At 50.0% G+C, this 17703-nt stretch overlaps 8 protein-coding genes across 8 annotated transcripts; 3 read left to right on the top strand and 5 right to left on the bottom strand.

Moving 5' to 3' along the window:
* Positions 1–1362: 1362 nt before the first annotated feature.
* On the top strand, positions 1363–3344 carry BDQ94DRAFT_162986 (uncharacterized protein; the record flags this gene model as incomplete). Its single annotated transcript, XM_026769648.1, has 8 exons — positions 1363–1562; positions 1648–1698; positions 1925–2116; positions 2153–2416; positions 2579–2594; positions 2705–2914; positions 2965–3189; positions 3258–3344. 8 exons carry the CDS (start codon positions 1363–1365, stop codon positions 3342–3344), a joined length of 1245 nt encoding a protein of 414 aa, XP_026621320.1.
* Positions 3345–3427: 83 nt separating this feature from the next.
* Positions 3428–3971, bottom strand: BDQ94DRAFT_100483 (uncharacterized protein). Its single transcript, XM_026763335.1, has one exon. The coding sequence runs from the start codon at positions 3880–3882 to the stop codon at positions 3535–3537; it is 348 nt and encodes a 115-aa protein (XP_026621319.1). The 5' UTR covers positions 3883–3971; the 3' UTR covers positions 3428–3534.
* Positions 3972–3983: 12 nt separating this feature from the next.
* Positions 3984–4434, bottom strand: BDQ94DRAFT_152485 (uncharacterized protein). Its single transcript, XM_026767979.1, has one exon. The coding sequence runs from the start codon at positions 4375–4377 to the stop codon at positions 4174–4176; it is 204 nt and encodes a 67-aa protein (XP_026621318.1). The 5' UTR covers positions 4378–4434; the 3' UTR covers positions 3984–4173.
* A 245-nt stretch (positions 4435–4679) lies between these two features.
* Positions 4680–8906, bottom strand: BDQ94DRAFT_162985 (uncharacterized protein; the record flags this gene model as incomplete). The annotated part of the gene is made up of 14 exons (XM_026769647.1): positions 4680–4897; positions 4963–5078; positions 5175–5250; positions 5280–5334; positions 5640–5694; positions 6032–6126; positions 6344–6497; positions 6542–6597; positions 7200–7373; positions 7636–7744; positions 7903–8104; position 8311; positions 8594–8763; positions 8846–8906. The coding sequence occupies 14 exons, from the start codon at positions 8904–8906 to the stop codon at positions 4680–4682; spliced, it is 1542 nt and encodes a 513-aa protein (XP_026621317.1).
* Positions 8538–11801, top strand: BDQ94DRAFT_152481 (DUF2457 domain-containing protein). The gene has a single exon (XM_026767978.1). The coding sequence runs from the start codon at positions 9136–9138 to the stop codon at positions 11302–11304; it is 2169 nt and encodes a 722-aa protein (XP_026621316.1). The 5' UTR covers positions 8538–9135; the 3' UTR covers positions 11305–11801.
* Positions 11802–11946: 145 nt separating this feature from the next.
* sar1 (Arf family GTPase SAR1) lies at positions 11947–13406 on the top strand. The gene is made up of 6 exons (XM_026763334.1): positions 11947–12134; positions 12293–12396; positions 12560–12599; positions 12702–12767; positions 12843–13142; positions 13207–13406. The coding sequence occupies exons 1-6, from the start codon at positions 12116–12118 to the stop codon at positions 13245–13247; spliced, it is 570 nt and encodes a 189-aa protein (XP_026621315.1). The 5' UTR covers positions 11947–12115; the 3' UTR covers positions 13248–13406.
* Positions 13407–14567: 1161 nt separating this feature from the next.
* Positions 14568–15166, bottom strand: BDQ94DRAFT_100438 (uncharacterized protein). The gene is made up of 2 exons (XM_026763333.1): positions 14863–15166; positions 14568–14811 (listed from the first exon to the last, which is right to left on the bottom strand). Exons 1-2 carry the CDS (start codon positions 15064–15066, stop codon positions 14683–14685), a joined length of 333 nt encoding a protein of 110 aa, XP_026621314.1. The 5' UTR covers positions 15067–15166; the 3' UTR covers positions 14568–14682.
* A 24-nt stretch (positions 15167–15190) lies between these two features.
* glcA (type 1 serine/threonine-protein phosphatase catalytic subunit GLC7) lies at positions 15191–16799 on the bottom strand. The gene is made up of 4 exons (XM_026763332.1): positions 16444–16799; positions 15953–16354; positions 15490–15789; positions 15191–15410 (listed from the first exon to the last, which is right to left on the bottom strand). Exons 1-4 carry the CDS (start codon positions 16618–16620, stop codon positions 15315–15317), a joined length of 975 nt encoding a protein of 324 aa, XP_026621313.1. The 5' UTR covers positions 16621–16799; the 3' UTR covers positions 15191–15314.
* Between the last annotated feature and the right edge of the window lie 904 nt (positions 16800–17703).

The raw sequence follows: 17703 nt of genomic DNA, 5'->3' as shown, positions 1-17703 counted from the left end.
CACTTACCCAACTACTATGCCCTACCCCCCCTCCTCCCCTTGCTTTTTATTGATTATAGTTATGATGGTCTGGTAATAGGTTATGTCTGGTAAATGTGCTAGATGGGTTATAGTTAATATGAAGCAGCCTACGTACAGTACAGGATTATGTATGCGTTATGCATTATGCATCATGGTGAAGAAGGAAGAAAATAAGAAAAAGAAGTAAGAGAAGAGCACAAGTAAACAGCGATCATGACGACAGCAGGCCTGCAACGATATCATCATACTACTATTAGTAGATATGATGATAAAAATAAACTTCCTCTACTACTAGTCGTACTACTATATATAAATGATAGTATATGCATCTGCCTAGTATTTAGGTGCTACTATCATCTGGGAACATCCAAGCAAATCAAGTCACACCTGGAAGACAGTACTACTAACTAAGTACTGATAGGCAGTAAAGTAAAAGTTGAAATCCGAGTGAATTGTTACTTACATACATGGTTATTTATTTAGTTACTATTACTTAGTAATATTAATCATGATGAAAGTAAGATTCGTTAAGATGATATGCTTATGCTTATGTTCATGCTACATTTACTGTTACAGTGGAGGGTGTACTACTACGACTCCTAGTTGGTAGTGGTAGAGTAAGCTATGGCTTACGTGGGAGATCAGCCATTTATCGTAAGTAATAATACTGTGTACTATTGAATGGTGATGGAGGGAGAGAAAGTTTGTCGAGGTGAACTCGTATGATGTCACAGATTTTTGCAGCTGACGAGGAACGACTACAAAGTAGTTCGTTAGTTACTATTTAGGAGAATTTCTTTATTAATGTAACTGTAGTTGGCTGAAGTAATGATTTGTTCACAAGTGATGCTATTCATTGGTTTACCAATATTAATGTGCCTGTTGTCAGTGATCTTCATCGATTTGAGTGGTTGGATAGTTAGTGGGAATGACGTCGGTTGAGCATCTGCCATCTGCCAGTTGAGCGGCCGATCGCATTTCCACCCCCCTCGACTACAAAGTATGACCGAGGTAGTACTGGGAATCCTCCATGATGATATAATGCTTCCGATGATCAGATGCTGTTCTGAATCAACGAACGAATCCGGAGGCTTGTGAGTAGGTAATCATCAGCAGCAGCCCTGCGGGAAAAAAGAACAACAGACGTTCGAGAAGATTACTGGAAGCGGCAACACACGTCTCCTCTTTTCTATCTTTTGTCTCTCCACCTCCCTGTCCGATGACCAGATCGATCGCCAGCGGGCTTTGACTTCCCTCCCTTACGCCGTACAGTAGTCTCGCTGCAAAGGCCCTGCAGTGCATTGGTACCGACCTGCTGGTTGGAGTCCGGTAGACTATTATATGTACCTGTGCTGGCGTGAACGAACTTTAATCGCGGGTTTGTTATTGGCAGAAACGGCCACTCCGCCATCAGGAGATTCCCCCTCTGGCGTCCTCCTGAGAAAAGAGCGGTCGATCGCCGGCTCGGAGGGAATCGCGAGATGCTCTTTGCTGGCCGGAGTTGCTATTCTTCCGGATCAGCGGAGGAGAAAAGAGAAGGGGTGGGTTCCTTTAAGTTAGTCGGTAATGCAATGAGGCTTAGACACCCTCTGACTTGGTATCGTCTCTCCTGTGGTGTGCGGACAGACGTGTCCGAGGACCAGGACAGCTTGTCCTCTTCCAAAGCCCCTTAATTGGGTATGTCTAAACGATTCAAGCTGCAACATAACCTAGTCGCTCTCTCTTTCCCCCTGAGCAAACTTCGACGTGGCCATGCTTGGTATTCGTTCGCCAAGGATCAATCCTGCAATATAGGAGTAGATGATCGACGATGATCTCCCACCTTCCGGGGGGATACTCCTTTTCAGAACGGCCAGTCTCTACTCTTGAGATCCCTTCCCCATCCTCTATCCCGCAGCCGCAGTCATTCGCCCAAGTATTTGGAATGGTGCTTGGCATCCTTGGCCGGTCACCAACTCAACGCGGGATCTTCTTGGACCAGTTGCACTGGAGAGGCAAGGAGGAGGAATGTGTCGAGGGCGGACAGTAGGTCGGCCGCTGTTGCTCCGGACTCCGGGAAAGACCGGGGACCGACCGCTCCCACTGTCATGGGGAAGTTCTAGCCAGACGCTCGCTCATTCCACCGCAACAGGCGTCGTTCGCAACTTGGCTGTGATCATCTTGGCGGCAATTCTCCGTCGTACTGGGGAAAGGTCACAGGACGTTGCCAAGAACTGCCGTGGAATGTCCAGAGGAGAGGGATGAGCATTGAGCAAGGGGCAGTCGAAACGGGGACCACTCGGTTTTTCAACTCCGCCTCTCAGCTGAAGGGATCCCTCATCTTCATGGTTGCATGGGGTGAAATGTATATGCCTTGGCCATCTTGGCGGCCCTCTTGGCCGTCTCAGTCGGAATCGTGACCCTCCCAAGAGGCTGTGATGTCTGTGATGTTGAAGGTTTCGGGTGATCCGCTGTGTCTCCCCCAAGCCAGTGTGGTATGTCGATCATGCGCTCACTGATGAGGACATTGCCATCCCTTTGAAGACCCGGGCTCGATGCTGCCACTGACACATTCTAGACGTTTGCCTACCACGGTAAGTTTTCGACGTGCAGGCCGGCCCGTCATGGAGTGCTTGGGACCTGGATCTTTATTCATCTTTGCAACGGCTTTGTTCTTTGTTGCCTCCCTTCTTCTTCGTTCTAGCCGAAGCAAGGGCGTAACCCCCATGTGCGACTAAATTGCTGCATTAGCGACCATCTTATCTTTCGTGTACCCGATACCTGGTATACGGGAGGTATGGTAATTGTGGTTACCTGGATCGAAGCGAGGAGTAGGCTGATTAACGTCGACGACGTTCTGAATCCTTCCATGACTGACCATGCCATGCGCTCAGTCATGGGCTCGGAGAGGGAGGTGCACTTGCATATGTCATGGCGGCAGCCTCACGTTTATCCGCATGAAAGCCATGGATGGAGTGTCTGATGTCCGGGGGTGGGTTTAGTTCGACAGCCAGGGGAGTCAACGATGATTCGCCAATTGACCGAGTCCAAGACCCCCATCCATCAATCATGATGGTTGTACGGGGTACAGGTGGGCAATGCCGGGTCGGCGGAATGAAGCTGGCTGTCGCACGGGTAGCTGACCATGAGACAGGCAAAAGGCACCTTGTTGCCGTGCCGGTTTGGCGAGTCGCTGGGACTTTTTTACCTGGGGCATACATTACTCGATTGGGTGCGTCGTGCATCGCAACTTGAAGCCGGCGCGAATCCAAGCGCGAGTCCCGTGCTGGTGGAGAGGGCAAAGAGGAGGAGAAAGCCATCGAGCGTCCAGTCAGCGTCGTTAGGGCATCGACCCAGGGAGACAAAATCCCTCATACAAACCGCTCTTAGGCCGACGTCGGCCATTAAGGTACAAGGCTCTAACTCTTAGTCGTCTTAGCTGCAGGCCAATGACACCACCGCAGCAGGACTTTTGATCCTGGGCGCGGAGGTCGATAAGCGGACGTATTAATCCTAATCCTAATCCTGGGTAGCTCAGTCGGTGTTTGTTAGGTTAATGCTATTCTTATCCGGCGTTGATCCCGGCGCCTGCCTGCCTGTCAACCTCTCACAGTAGCAGTAGCAGTTATACCATAGTACCGCGCCGAAAAAGTGGCCCTGAGGCATTCGCCCACCAAAGAGACAATCCCATTCATGCTCTCTGGTCTGTTCGTCTCCAAAATCGATCTCATGGCGGTCCACTCGCACGCGCGACAGTTCAGAATCTCCACCGACTGCTGCTGGTGGTTCGATCACCAATATGCAAGCTAGCCATCCTATCCCAGAAAAGGCTGGGGGAGGAAGAACCGGATGGGGTTGAGGACGGTTGTTCGTATGCCACATAGCATTTCCTCTTCCGGGTGGCCGGTGACCGTCGCGGTGGCAGACTATACCTGCCTACTGTACAAAATTCTTGTTCCCCTTCTCATCCTTGTAAGAGCCAACTTTGGGGTTTGGGTTTTAATTGAGATTTAATTTTATTTATTAATTTATTTTTTTTTTCTTTCCCTTTTTCGTTGTTTCTTTTTCTTCGGGTTTTGGTTGCTTTCCCTCGGCCATGCTGTTCAGCTAGAGATCTTCAGCTCTTCAATGGGCATCGAAAGTTTGCACGCTGTTCACGAGCACTTGGAAGAATCATTGTATATAGTTTATATTTCTTATTCTGTTTTTCCTTTCCGTCGACGGTCGGAGTTTATTTGCGGAAAGTCTGTTTCGATCTTGGCTTCTAGGCCGCGTAGCACATATACCAGATGTATTCGGAACATAAGTGTACATAAGTAGCATGTACCTTGTATCTTGTGCTCGATCCAAGTGCGGAGAGTCCGTGTTGGCGGCCATGGATGAGGATCCTTCGGAGAGGACTGAGAGAGAGAGTGTGTGTGTGTGGTAGCCAAGCATGGGTCGCCAAAGGTCGCATTTCCTCCCCCAACAGCGGCATATGCAATGTGTAACGGGGGTGAAACTGGCCCTTCAACCCAGGCCGTGTAAGCAACAATAATAACAAGCATACCAAGTAAATGAACCAGGGCCGGAAAGCCCAAAAGGGCAACTGGAGTCGTAAGACTCACGAGCAACGAAGGATCGTGTAAATGGGCCGACCCCGTTGGTTCGTGAAAGTGATCAGTACTAGTACAGTAGTACTACTCCAAGGAATGCCGATAGTTAGTACTTCCCCAGCAGTTTTTCTTCTTATTCCCATGACTGGCTGAGATTTGGATCGGTCCTGATTGCTGGGATCGAGGCAAAAGCGGGCAAAGCAGCATAAGAAAAAAACATTCCCGAGACGCGCAGATTGGCTGCTGCGATTGTGGGAAGCTGCATCTCCCGGAGCAGCCATGGCACTGAGTGGGGGTTATCCCTGAATCGCATGAAGCTTGTCCCAGCACTTAAGGCTTCGCGAGGCGTTTAGCAGTCTAGCTGCACCCCCCATCCTCAGCGACCGTGGATGTGCAGGTTTTTTGATTGTAAGCCCGTTGGTGGTGGATGGGGTGGAATTAGCCCGCTCGATGGTCTCCGCTTTGGAGATCGCTACCGTGGTTCTGAGCTCGGTGAACCGCCGCCCGGCTGTCAGTCATAAGAGAGAAAGTGATGCAGTTTGGGTCTCTACTGTGTAGTTCTCTGGTTCTGGCGCTGACCGCTTGTCCCAGTTGCTTTGCCATCGGGCATGGATCTGGTCATCATCGCCATACTGCTTTTTTCCCTCTTCCTTGTCTCCATTCTTCCGGAGACAATCTATCCACAACACAGTCCAGTCTGGGAAAGACGGCACGATCGCCTGAAGGGAAGGAAGGGGATCTGAGATGCACTTTTGATCGTTTCTAGTCCGGATTTGGGGGTGGTCTTGGCACGGGTCTCGTATGTACGGCGTATGTATGAGCATCGGTCTGTATGTATGGATACCAGGCCGATCCCGATGGGTTTTCCTGTTTCCTTTTTCCCTCTCTCACACTTCCCATCACTGCCACTCGCTGAACATGCTGAGCCTTTCTTGTCGGGAATGCCTAATTAATAAACTTAGTGGCCCCCAAGGCTGAGATCCTAGAGATGAATGGACAAGTTGCTGGATGAGACGAAACTCTATCTCCAGAATTGGCTGCTACCTGGGTGACCATCCCTGGGATGATCACTGTGGAGTTACCCGGGGGAAGACAAGAACTCGGCTGTCAAACCACCAGCGACAAAACTATCCAAGATCGTGCTATTGTTTGAGGAACCCATTGAACAACGATCCATGACTACTAGTTCCCAGTCCTTATTTGCATAGTTCAGATCTAATCTGGTTATTTCTGGCAACAATGGTCTGATCTCTGATCACCTTGGAGTCCGAATATGTTGTACAGCCAAGAGCCAACTATTCCCGCCCAGACCGACTGTCACTCCCAGCTGTTGTCAATCAGGTGGCGGTGCTTCTGGTCAACAACATACTTGGGGTCTGTAGCATGGCTTGAGGTTCTCATATACTCATCATTCTCATTTGGACCGATCTAGGTACCAGCTTTCCTGGGTACGGTTATCGGAACCAACCTTGAGAGGTGAGCGTGGCAGATTGAAGACATGGAAACCACCTGCTTGTCCCATTGCCAGTCGCTGTAACCCCATCAAACTCTCCGGGACTCGAGAGCGTCATGATCGAATCCCGGTCACAGTCGGGGAATTTTTTTTGATTTTCATGGTTCTCTTGATGTGGTAGCCGTTGTAATGTAGTACTCTGGGGTAGAGTTGGTGCTACGTACTGAAGAGTTCAGTTCCTCAAGTTCACCTCGTCATAGCAAGGGGGGTTAGGGGTCTAGTCGGTCCGAGAAACTGGGATAGAATCGTCGAGACTTCTCTTGCAGTTGGTTCGCAGTTCCCAGTGATGTCTGTAGCAAGCAGGCAAGTTTGTCGTTCTGGCCCGCATCATCGGCATCACACGAGATGCTTCTACGGTACTGGTAACTACTGCTTCAGACTGAGATAACCTTCAAGACTGCCGTGACACAGCATGACTAGGGGGAAACCTTACGTCACAGGGCCAAGACCATCGCTTTCCGGATCAGGAACCACCAGATTTAAGCCCAGCTAGGGAAAGTCTCGGCAAATGCAATAGTGAGCAATGACAAGACATACCAAGCATTGTTATTGGGATTGTAAAACAATAATGGCAACCAGCAGGGGGAATGGGAGGCAGTGTCTTGAAGAACTTGAATTGTTGTCACTTTGTCTAGTCTTTGAGAATGAGGCGTGATGCCAAGCACCACATTGGTAGCACTATAATGATGATTGTCCTCTGGGTGTTATTTTGGCCTCCTAACAAAATTACCATGTTAGTCTGGTTTGGTGTGCTGTGTATGGAGTAGGTAGGGTGGTGGTGGTGTGTGGTGCGTATTCCTGGAGCTGCGACCGACCGAATCAGTCGGAAGAGGTAGCTACGCCGAGGAACCTAGTACCTTAAGAAACCACTTTCACGCATAAGCAGTGCATAAGTAAGCTGATGGGATGTGATGCTAGGCTTAATTCAATGCTCGATGCAATATTTATGTGTGGCCAGTCAAAAGGTCAAGGGTCGTTAGCCCAACAAAGCGGCCGCTGAAACGGCTTCGGCGCGACTCCGACGGGGTTCATTTTGGTCCTCCCACGGTCAAGTTGTCGGGTCTGCTTGCCGTGGTCGCCCTCGTAATTACCCTGGCATTACCCGCCCCGACGGTCGGTAGGGCAACTTTCCCACACACAACAGTAGCAGCTCGTGCCGCTATGATGCCTGCCCTGGCTCCTGCGCTGTCTTGTCCTCGTGGGGGTTCATTCCTTCTCATTGAGTAGCCGCCCTCCTTGTCTGACAGCCTTTCTTTGCTCTGGACCTTCCGTTATTCGCTGTCTTGGTAAAAACCCTTGAGATTTTGTACGACATTCCGATCAGATAAAATATCCTTTTCGCTGAATATGTTCTAGAAAACAAAGAATGGATCACCCCCTTACTTTTCATTCTCTGGTTCTTCGGCCACTACTATAGTTTTCCAAGACCTTAGTGTAGGTGGAGGGGGGGTGTGATGTTTTTTTTTATGGCAGCTTTTCCCAATTAAGACCACAGTAAGTATGGTCTGGGATTGATTTCTTACTGACCGGGTTAGTAAGATCGAGGTTAGCCCGCCTTGGTAGCCAACCTCCAAAATGCCTCATAGTCTTTTGCTTTTTGTACTTCGGTGCTGGCTTGCCCCATGGATGAAACCGGCTCGTTACAAAACCGGTGACTCCTGAATCAGGTCAAAGGAACAACAGTCATAACTCGCAGATCTCAGCAGACAATGAGATCCGTGATCCTCAACTAGATATTCCTTTGAATGACTCTTCTCCAATCCTTTATGACTCTGAGCCTCTTCCCTCCATGACGGGGTTTTTGCTTGACGGTAATTGCCTACTAGTAAGTAGCATGACGGGTGTGTATTGACGGGAGCGTAAAGAATACCAAGGTATTGGTACTGGCCAGCGTCACGTAGCCGCAGGAACCGAAGCATGCATGGATTTGGCGAGGAAAACGACAGGGTGGGTCTGGGCTTGGCGGGGTTGGTTGGACCGAGCGTCTCTCGTCCGCCTGCAGAAGGAAGGAAAAGAAGCCCCAGAGAAGATCCGAAATTGTAATCGTGGGTAATGGGCGTGGTGCTCTTTTTTGTTTTCCCACCATTTTTCCCTGCCCTCCTTCGGCCTTACCCTGCCGTGCCAGTGTGTGGCGACCACTCCTGACCACCCCAACCCGGTCACTCGATCACAAACCTGGCGCCGCTCTCCCGCCTCTTTTACCCTGCGAATCGTCATTTACTCGCTGAGGCTGCGCCCTTTTACCCGCCCTCCTTTTGGCTGGTGACTCCCAATACCTCGTTCATACGCAGTACTGAGCGTATGGTAACAATACTACGGCGACAACCCCCGAGGATTTCTTTGGTTTTTGATTTTTGATTTTTCTTTTAATAATAAATTTTGATTTTCGAATTTTAATTTTTTAATTTTTTTTTATTTTCGCCTTTCCGCAAACCACTTCCCCCCCCCTCCCTTAATTACATTTTTATTTTCCGATCATCTCTACATTCCTCCTTCTCTCCATCTCAATCCCACCTAGCACTGCCAACACATTGCACCTGCGAAACTCTTTCGACGCGTCTTCTTCTTCTGGCGCTCTTTGAGCTGCCAATCTTTGAAGAAGGCGTAAGTCCATCTCTTGGCCGCATACCTGACGCTCTTCTCCTTTTCTTGGACCTACTAAACTACTATACTACGCCTCTTTCCTACTACTACACCATGTGTTCTATATCATGACAATCATCGTCCTACTAAGGACACCCTTCATTTCCGCCCTCTGGGTCGATCAGTGCTACTATTGATCGATAACGAGAGTGCATCTTCTATTTTACTCTTTGATTGATGCAATTATTCTTCATTCTTCTCTTCCCTAACAATCAACCCATCTTGAATACCCTCATAATACTACTTACCGCCACCATTTCATCGAGTCACACTATACTACCACCGCCAACCCTCCACCTAACCTTTTGACACCGCACCTCAACACCTTCCACCTACTTGTTCCTGTCTTCCCTCTCACTATTAATATACCTAATCTTCGAAGGGATGGCGCACTTGCGTGGTGGTGAAAGAACATTTGCCTCAATACATAACCTACTGAAGATGCTACTCTCACCTCATCAGTCCAGCAAGTCTGCCCCTCAGGAAGCTGACATGGTCGAGGACATTGATGAGCCCCCTGATCATCGGTTTCTGAACACGTCGATGAACAACATGGACGACGGTGTCGTTTACGTCAAGTCCACCGCTGCCATGACTGACCGGAAGGAGTCCCTCCTCACCCGCGCCCTCAAGAGCAGCCCCCCTCCAAGCCCAGCCGATCGTCACTCACCATCTCAGGAGCACTCCTTCTACCGCTCCTACACCTATACCAACATCAGCGGCATCTCTACAGCCGAGTTGACCAGCGATGGTGGCCTCACAAGCCCCTCTCTATCCAATACACCCAGCCCGCCTCTGCCCTCTCACTTGTCCAACAACACGTCTTCGATGGGTGATAAGAGAAAGGCGGAGGCGGTGGAAGTGGGCGAGTCGGCTGTCGAGGCGAACCTGGGACGCAAGCGGTGTATCAGCTTCGCCTGCGGACGCAAAGCCGAGGAGCAGAAGCCACAGAACCCTTCACCACAGCGTCCAGTCACGAAGATCCATGACGCCAGCGTTACACCAACTGAGCCTAAGCGGAGGACCGTTCTCACCTTTGTTTGCCCGGCACGGGATCCCGAAACTCGCCGGGAGAGGTCGCCACTTCGCGGTGGCTGCAGGCCGCGTCCCCGCGGGTCGCCTGCTCCCATGGCGCGCAAGGCTTCCCCGGAGAAGGCTGCTCCCTCACCGGTGAGAAAGGCTTCCCAGGAGCAGAAGATTGATCGCCGGGGTGTCCCGACCAAGGGGTTGGGTAAGTTCGAAGAGTCCGAGGCTACTCGCTTTCACGAATTTGCCAGCTCCGTCGAGGAAGATGACGAGTGGGTAACGAAGTCCGGAGAGTATTCGGAGAAGATTACGCTTAATGACTGTATGAAGAAAGAGAATGCTATTAGGAAGCTGGGAGAGGAAGCGGAGGAAGAGGCGCTCGAAGAAGATGACGAAGATGATGTTGAGGACTCCGATGACGACTCGACCGTTCACGATTTCTCTTCTGATGACGGAAATGAATCGGATAATGAAGCTGGTTTTGCAGAGTCAGACGAGAGTGATGATGGTTCGGAATACGATTTTTGGGCTCCGACCAGCACTACTGCTGCCACCAGCCCTCAAAATGCCGACATCGCTCGCCACCCTTTCAGTCGCCGCGACTCGAACACGTCTTTCGATTCTGCCAACGATGTGCAGCAGCAGCAAAGATGGTCGCCTGTCTTATCTGCCAAGACAACTAGCCGATCGCCCATGAAGATCCCAAAGTTGCGTCCTGGCACACCTAACCTTCCCGACAGTACGGACTTCGTCTGCGGAACTTTCGACGAAGACCGGCCTCTGGAGGCTGCCTACAAGTCTTGCATCGAGCAGCGCCGTCTTTCCAAGCAAATTGTCATCCCTCAAGATATCGATCCCAGCTTTCCCACTTCGGATCCTGAAGATGAGGAGGATGAGGAGGATGATATTGAGGAATCTGTGATGGATGAAGGACCTCGGGGACGGACTGGTAGAGACTCTGCGCAGAAGCCTTCTCCTCGTACGTCTCCCAGACGTATGGTCTCACCTCCGCCTCGCCGTCAGGGTCGTTCCTCGCCAAAGCGTCTTCGCTCTCCGCCGCCGCCGATGAAGCTGCGGTCTTCCAAGGATGACCTGGCATCTGCGGATGAGGCCCCTGCTGTGCCGTCGCGGGGACTGAACATCAGTGAACTGGTGCAACGTCCCGCGATGTCTCGTACCAAGTCCCTGCCTCGGACGCCCAACCCTTTCTTCACTAGTTTGGACAAGTCTCACCGCTGGTCTGGCATTGTCCCTGTTTACGAATCGCCGGAGCGCGAGTCGTCACGCACCCGTGAGGTGCACACCAGAGGTCCCATCGATATTGTTGAGGGTCTCGAGAAGAAACGCCAGAAACGAAAGGAGAAGTTCTGGCGTCAGCATTGCCGCAAAGCTGCCAAGGAGCAGATGGTACGGCGACCGATCCCCGGAAAAGGTGCTGAACGGATGAAGGAGCTTGGCCTCGAAGTTGCTGAGAGGTGCAGAGCTTACGGCGTTGGAGAGAACGCCCAGCTCGTCCTATCTGTTTAGACCTCAAATTCCGCGTGGGATTCGATAAATTCTTGTACATAGTTCGAATTTTTCTTATCACCCTTTCAGTCGTCCACTTTCATGACCAGCGGACCGACGTGGTGTACAAATTCCAATTGAGCGTTGTTCGCTACACCCCTTGTCTTCGATGTTGCTATTCTTGTCCTCACAACGTGTCCATCGGATTTCTATTCGCACGGAGGGCCCCGTCTGCATTTACAGGGGTGGCTACCTTTGATTCTTTCTTTTTCGCCCGTCCCCCTTTCTTTTCGCTCTTCTTCTCACTATACATAGCTTGTTTATTCCTTCTTTTCTTCATTGTTCACGTCCGCGCTGCTGAGCGGCGGATTTGACGTTTCGGTCGGCATCATTGCTCGGTTAGCCTGGGTTGCATGGAGGCGGTTTGCTGCGCGTATACCCCCGTTTGCTTTCGTTATCGAATTTGTAGATACAGAGCGAATGACATGTGTCATTGAATATGCCAACGTATGATGAACTACTCTCTTGCGTATATTAGACGGTAGAACCAGTTCAGGTTTCCGTTGAAATAATGTAGTAGTTTCACAGTGTTCCAAACGACTCGATCGGGGCGGATGATCTCCCGGCGGCTGAGTTGGCTTAAGCGCTCGGCTAAGCGTCCGGGCAAGCGAAAGTCCAACGTCAACTGTCGGCGACCGCAACCTGGCTCCTTCTCCTGCTCTTATCTCCAGCCCAGCCGTTCACCACCGCCATTTGGCCCATTTTGCACCCTGCCTCGTGCTGCTACCCGATCCGCAAATCCATAGTCTGAGGTTCTGAGTCGATTTTCACCATGTGGCTCATTAACTGGTGTAGGTAGTCTCCTGTTTTGCCATCCGCCGACTTGGCCCCGATCAGGTGGTCTGCAGACCTGCCCTGCACGCTCTTGGATCCATTGGATCCTCATCGTTTCTCTTCTGTTCACAGTGTCTCTCGTATGCCAATTTACTGATTCATCTTTTCCGAATAGTCTACGATCTCCTGGCCTCCCTTGGCCTGCTCAACAAGCACGCCAAGCTCCTGTTCCTCGGTCTCGATAATGCCGGAAAGACGACCCTCCTGCACATGCTGAAGGTATGTGAGCTTCCTTTAGTCGCAGGCAAGCTCTGCTTTGATGGCAACAATGGTGGATATGGTATCGCCTGGGATCGACTCCGATCGCAAGGGAATGCCACCACGGCAGGGATAGAGCCGCGAGAGATGTGGACGATAAGCTAACATCTGTGTTTGATAATAGAACGACCGGGTTGCCATCCTCCAGCCCACTGCTCACCCGAGTACGTATCACCCGCACGAACATGCCAGCGAGGGACTATTCGACAGCGACCGAGGAGAATCGATTTTCATGAACATGGGCTAAACGCACTCCTTGAATACAGCATCCGAAGAACTCGCCATCGGCAACAACCGCTTCACGACCTTCGACCTGGGTGGTCACCAGCAGGGTGAGTAACACACCTCGTAGCCCCGTGGTATAGATCGAAACAAGAAAACTAAATGTAGCAATTCTTGTTAAATAGCTCGTCGTCTGTGGAAGGACTACTTCCCCGAAGTTAGCGGTATCGTCTTCCTCGTTGACGCCAAGGACCACGAGCGTTTCCCCGAGTCCAAGGCCGAGCTTGACGCTCTCCTTGCCATGGAGGAGCTGGCTAAGGTTCCTTTCCTGATCCTCGGAAACAAGATCGACCACCCGGATGCTGTTAGCGAGGATGAGCTGCGCCACCAGCTTGGATTGTACCAGACCACGGGTAAGGGCAAGGTTCCTCTCGAGGGAATCCGGCCCATTGAGGTGTTCATGTGCAGTGTTGTCATGAGACAGGGTGAGTGGGATTTTTCATATCCAAACCAATGTCGACCAGGAGCTAATCGTTTTGTGCCTTGTAGGATACGGTGAAGGTATCAGATGGCTGTCTCAATACGTCTAAGTCAGCTAGCTCGCTTGCTAGCCAGCTGTTGACTTTATTGTTGCGATATATCCCGACTACTCTATTTTTGTTCTCCTATCCCTCTACTCCCGACGATCCCCCTCTTAAACGCGATCCTCTCATCTTCCTCCGAACCCTCCTTGGAGGGTGTAGGAATTCCATATATCCCAATCCAATCCAATCCAATGCAGTTCAATGAGATGAACTCCACTCCGTCCAATCAGACAGGCCATCACAACTGCCTGGAAGAAAGTACTCGCTAGGCATAATAGTCCCATGACCCATCTACAATATATCTCGATTGTTCAACCATTTAAATGGTCATGTCACCTACACTGATTCATACTATGATGTTGTGTGCTTTTTTTTCGGAGTTTGATCTTTTGACGATGTTTCGATCAGTTCTTGGTGCTTTATCACGCTGTCCCTTTCATCTCGTTGTAGCCACCTTTCCTCTTGTTTTCTCTGCGTTCGCCTTTCAAGACCAAACAATCAACCAACAAAGCAAATAAAAAAACAAAGACATATCCTTCCCCCTCACTTTCTCCCTTTTCCTTCACCTATACTGTAACAATCTAGTTCAGTCACCCCATTTTCACCGCTTGCTTGCTAGCTTGCTTGCTTCTGTTCTCTAGATACGACCGAGTACGCAGAAACGAGAATTCCAAATATACAAAACCCCTAGAATACATTCATCCATCCATCCATCCATCTCACCACAGGCAGTAGTAATGTATTAAGAATTACTACTATTTGGACATATTTCCTACTACTTCAGTCATGAGTCCCAATCCACTACTACTATTTCTGGCAAATCCACATACTACACACAAGTACTCAGTACATCTGATAGTAAAGACAGATGGCTGACTAGATAGTAGTTAATCAATAGAAAGGAGTCCCGAGTTCCATACGAAGAAACGAAAAGTCTAATTACTAACAATTACTATGCATATAGTCAGCCTACTAATACTTACTTTACTAATCGAATGTAATACCATTTATCCCGAGTTCCGCCTGGTGGGAGAATCTAGGGGGAAAAAATACGGAGAAATAGAGACCAAGGTTAGATAGATAGATAGACCGGATAGGATAGGATAGTTGGTACAAATAATACACACGCACACACGCACACACGTATACACACACGATGTCACACGAGACGAATACAATACCCCGGCGAGAGAGAAAAAAACAAGACGTCATTCAGGCACAACGATAACCCCTTTCCCGATCTGTACATTCCCATACATCCTTCCATTCCATTCCAGTTTGATTTGGTTTGTATCCTTCTCCCCCGCTTTCCCGCACATTGAGGTCCACTTCCGTGATAGGTAGGTGGTAGTTTGCTGCGTAGTTTGAATGTTGGGTTGGCGGATTGTCGTTTGTTTGTCGATTGCATTGATTTTCATTGACAAGCTAGCTGAATGCAATTTCACGGATCGGTGTCTGCTGGGTAGGATAGGGGTATAGACAGTGTGGCTAGATGGGCGAAGGGAAAAAGGAAGAGGACGGGGAGGAGGATCTTGGTTTTGGACGCTCGAAAGACACGGGCGTGTCGTTGCTTATTTGGTTGGCATTACACTCACAGGAAGATTTTGAATAAAAAACGCACTTGGAAAACACCAGATGCAGCCCGTCGCTTCCCCTTCCTGTCAAATGAATTCGGACAACACAAGTTGGACAATGGGAAGAAAAAGAAAAGGAAAAGGAGTAAAAAAGAAAAAAGGGAAGTTGAAGAATGAAGATCAACAAGAATGAGAAAACACCAACCCCTACTTGGAGCAGAAACTACCTTCCATATAGAAATGAAACACATTCAGCGGGAAATCAATGACTGGGGGAGTCGCTGGAGTCTGGTATGCGCGGAGGGAAAAATTGAGACGTTCTGCGTGTCGTGAGGTTCTCGGGCGGCTGGGGTGTACTGCTGCTGCCGATCGTCTAATGTATGGCCATCGAATGTCGTTGGGGATTTGGGTCTCTCGTTGTAGTGTGACATTGTGTGGGAGTTATGACGTTTTTATCTCCGCCCGAACCTGCTGCACATGGAAAAGCTCGTATGATTCCTTACTTCTTCTTTTGCTTTCGCGGAGGAGTGATGGGCCTGCCTGAGCTCATGCCCCCGTAAACGTACTTTTGTTTCTTTTCTGCTGGCTTCAAGATCTGTTGCGAGAAAAAAATACCCGTTAGTTTCAAAACCAATCCCTTCACTAAAGTACAAAGTTGTTTGGTTGGGACCTACCTGGAAGGAACAAAGTAGGCTCTCGTCGACGCTCATCATCGCACCAGCGTTGTCGAACTCGCCACAGTAATTGGGAGCACTGAATAGCGTAACCAGCTGTCTCTTGGAGAAGAACTCATAGCCATCCTCGACGACCTGGTGTGCGCGACATATCAGGTCCATATCATGCTTCTGGAGGAACCGCGACACGACGTCCGGACCAAATGTGAAGGATACACCCCGATCGTTCTCGCTCCAGCCAGTAATGTCCTTATCGGGATCGGACCAGAGCAAGTCGCAAAGAAGACCGCAGTCGGGAATCTATCGTCGTTAGCAGGCGAAGCTCAAGGCTTCAGGGAGCCCGGCAGAGATTTTTAAATGTTCCCAGGACCCTTATGATAACAAACGAAAAGAGTCTGGTCTTCGGCTTTTCACAAAAGCCGAAGACCAGACCCCAATATATCGATAGGAAAAGAGCACTTACATCAGTGGGGCGCATCACACGACGGATCTGTTCCATCGAGTTCAAGTCGGGACTCAGACCTCCGTGCATGGTGAAGATCTTCTCATCGATGATAGCCGCAATGGGGAGACAGTTGAAGCAGTCCGTGAAAGTCTTCCACAGCTTAATGTTGTACCGCCGCTTGCACTCATCGTAGAAACCATAGATACGGTTGATGGAGGCGCACTCGTGGTTACCACGGAGAACGAAGAAGTTCTCGGGGTACTTGATCTTGTAAGCCAAAAGGAGGCAGATGGTCTCCAGCGACTGCTTGCCACGGTCAACGTAGTCACCCAAGAACAGGTAGTTGGCCTCGGGCGGGAAGCCACCGTATTCGAAAAGACGTAGGAGATCGTAGTACTGGCCGTGGATATCACCGCAGATCTAATAAGCGCCAACGGATTAGTTTCCCCGCGAGAGATAGACGCGATGACCCGGACCTCTGCCGGGACAAACGAGGGATGGCGTTATACCTTGATGGGTGCCTCCAATTCCAGCAGTATGGGCTGCGAGATGAAAATTTCCCTAGCCTTGGTGCAAAGATAACGGATCTCCGACTCCAGAAGCTGAACCTGCTTGCCAGGCCGGCTGCCCCTCACCTCCAACAATCTATCAATGATCGAGTCCAAATCCACGTCTTGATCGGCCATGTTTGAGCGACTCCAACGAGAGACGACGCAGGAAGAAAACGAAAAAGTGCGAACCTAAAAAAAGAACGAAAAAAAGAAAAAGAGAAAAAGAAAAAGAAAGGATCAATTAACACAAGTGTTGAGCAACGGAAGAAGAAAAGAAAGGGCGCGAAAAGGGAAGCTTTGCGGAGGACTCGGTAGGCGATACGATTTGATGACGCGGCGTCTATAGGCTGTGGCAGCGAAAATATAGAGATTAGAAATATTCCAGAGAGTTCAGAGCAGACTTTGAAATAAGGTCTAGCAAAAGGCGAGGAGAGAAACGCGTGATCAATGCGCCCGGGAAATTTTTTCTTTTCTTCAAGCTGGTTGATCTTGGATGGCGGGTGAAACGGGGCGAGACGGGGGAGAGGAGGGGTGAGAAGTTGGCAAGTAGTAAGAGTTAAGAAGTCGGCTTACCAAACAGAATCTAAAAGAGACAAGGGGAAGTCAAAAGCGGCAACAGGCCAAATGGCCTTGGGGACACTGAGAAGATTCGACAGCGATGCCAGACGCCGATGAGAAAAGCAAGCGGGCTTGGATAAATTTTTCACACGGGAGGGAGGATGAAGGCGAAGCGCGTTGATAACGGCGAGATGCGGCTAGCAAGGTTTGAGAGGAGAAAGATATCGCTGGGCGAAAGGCTGCTTCTGGACGGGGCGGTTGCAAAAAATAGCAGCCGGCGGCGGGAGAGAAACGGGGTGGGTTGGGGAGGAAAACAAGGGCCAACAAGCGAAGCCGAGATTGGAGGCGAGCTCTTTTTTTCCTTCGAAGATGGGGTGGAAGGAGAGCGCTGGGGAAGTGGGAACGAATCCTATTTCTTCTGCACCTGATGTGGCGTGAGGGGTGTGTAAAAGAACCGATCAAAGTCACGTAGAAGGGGGAAGAGAAAAGATGGAAGAGAGGGAAGAGGGAGGGAGGGAGAAGTGTAAGAGGGTGAGGGTGTCAGTGACAAGAGAGTGAGAGTGAGAGAGAGAGAGAGAGAGAAAGGGCGCGCGAGCAGCTGGGATTGATTGTGTTTGGTTGCCGGCAATCAAGGGATCGATCGATCTCTTCCTTTCTTTC

This window comes from Aspergillus welwitschiae (assembly GCF_003344945.1).
Source record: "Aspergillus welwitschiae strain CBS 139.54b unplaced genomic scaffold BDQ94scaffold_47, whole genome shotgun sequence".
Lineage (NCBI taxonomy): Eukaryota > Fungi > Ascomycota > Eurotiomycetes > Eurotiales > Aspergillaceae > Aspergillus > Aspergillus welwitschiae.
This window is presented reverse-complemented; position numbering and strand designations above follow the sequence as displayed.

Excerpts from the sequence above, each read along its gene's own strand:
- BDQ94DRAFT_152485 (XM_026767979.1), bottom strand. The coding sequence starts at position 4,377 with ATGGCCGCCAACACGGACTCTCCGCACTTGGATCGAGCACAAGATACA.
- sar1 (XM_026763334.1), top strand. Across the intron at positions 12,768-12,842 it reads CCTGGGTGGTCACCAGCAGG|CTCGTCGTCTGTGGAAGGAC; the intron begins GTGAGTAACACA and ends CTTGTTAAATAG. Across the intron at positions 13,143-13,206 it reads CAGTGTTGTCATGAGACAGG|GATACGGTGAAGGTATCAGA; the intron begins GTGAGTGGGATT and ends TGTGCCTTGTAG.
- BDQ94DRAFT_152481 (XM_026767978.1), top strand. The coding sequence starts at position 9,136 with ATGGCGCACTTGCGTGGTGGTGAAAGAACATTTGCCTCAATACATAAC.
- BDQ94DRAFT_100438 (XM_026763333.1), bottom strand. The coding sequence starts at position 15,066 with ATGTGTTTCATTTCTATATGGAAGGTAGTTTCTGCTCCAAGTAGGGGT. Across the intron at positions 14,812-14,862 it reads CTGCATCTGGTGTTTTCCAA|CAACGACACGCCCGTGTCTT; the intron begins GTGCGTTTTTTA and ends CAACCAAATAAG.
- glcA (XM_026763332.1), bottom strand. The coding sequence starts at position 16,620 with ATGGCCGATCAAGACGTGGATTTGGACTCGATCATTGATAGATTGTTG. Across the intron at positions 16,355-16,443 it reads AATTGGAGGCACCCATCAAG|ATCTGCGGTGATATCCACGG; the intron begins GTATAACGCCAT and ends GGCGCTTATTAG. Across the intron at positions 15,411-15,489 it reads GCCTACTTTGTTCCTTCCAG|ATCTTGAAGCCAGCAGAAAA; the intron begins GTAGGTCCCAAC and ends TTCTCGCAACAG.
- BDQ94DRAFT_100483 (XM_026763335.1), bottom strand. The coding sequence starts at position 3,882 with ATGTGGCATACGAACAACCGTCCTCAACCCCATCCGGTTCTTCCTCCC.